Source organism: Apaloderma vittatum, unplaced genomic scaffold (assembly GCF_000703405.1).
Source record: "Apaloderma vittatum isolate BGI_N311 unplaced genomic scaffold, ASM70340v1 scaffold24815, whole genome shotgun sequence".
Taxonomy (NCBI): Eukaryota; Metazoa; Chordata; class Aves; order Trogoniformes; family Trogonidae; genus Apaloderma; species Apaloderma vittatum.
In genome coordinates, this window is record NW_009718003.1 from 2,411 (window position 1) to 2,859 (window position 449).

At 60.1% G+C, this 449-nt stretch overlaps 1 protein-coding gene across 1 annotated transcript in view; it reads right to left on the minus strand.

The window, feature by feature from the left end:
- Positions 1–449, minus strand: part of LOC104274477 (choline transporter-like protein 2) — a gene marked incomplete at both ends in the record, with an annotated part of 3,070 nt that overhangs the window by 1,857 nt on the left and 764 nt on the right. The window contains 3 exon segments of the mRNA XM_009870121.1: positions 99–151; positions 154–193; positions 286–444. Of these exon segments, the coding sequence (XP_009868423.1) occupies positions 99–151; positions 154–193; positions 286–444 (252 nt within the window).

The window sequence follows — 449 nt, forward strand, 5'->3', positions numbered from 1 at the left end:
ATTTTAAGGCCGGGTTCGGTCGCTAACCTCACGGCTTCCGAGGAGCTTCCTTCTCGAGGAGGGAAGAGGAAAAAGGAAGAGGAAAAAAGCGAGGATACACGGCGGTGCTGGCCCAGTAGGCGATGCAGAGGCACAGCAGGAAGAAGGTGTGCACAAGGGGTAGAGCAGCGACATCATGACGTGACCGATGGCCCTGCCCAGGAAGTAATTAAGGTAATTAACGCCGCGTTAAAAGCCTCGTCGCGGTGACGGGGGCCACCTCGCTGAGCCCTCCCGCCCGGCGACCTGCTGGCCTCCTTGATGAGGGCGATGGCGATGAGGATCCTCTTGCGGAGGAAGATGAGGAGCAGGACGATCACCACCTCCAGCACGCAGAGGATGATCACTGCGAGGAGACGCAGCAAAGCTCAGCCCCTCGCCCCCCAGGAAACCTCCACGTTCTCCCTCGG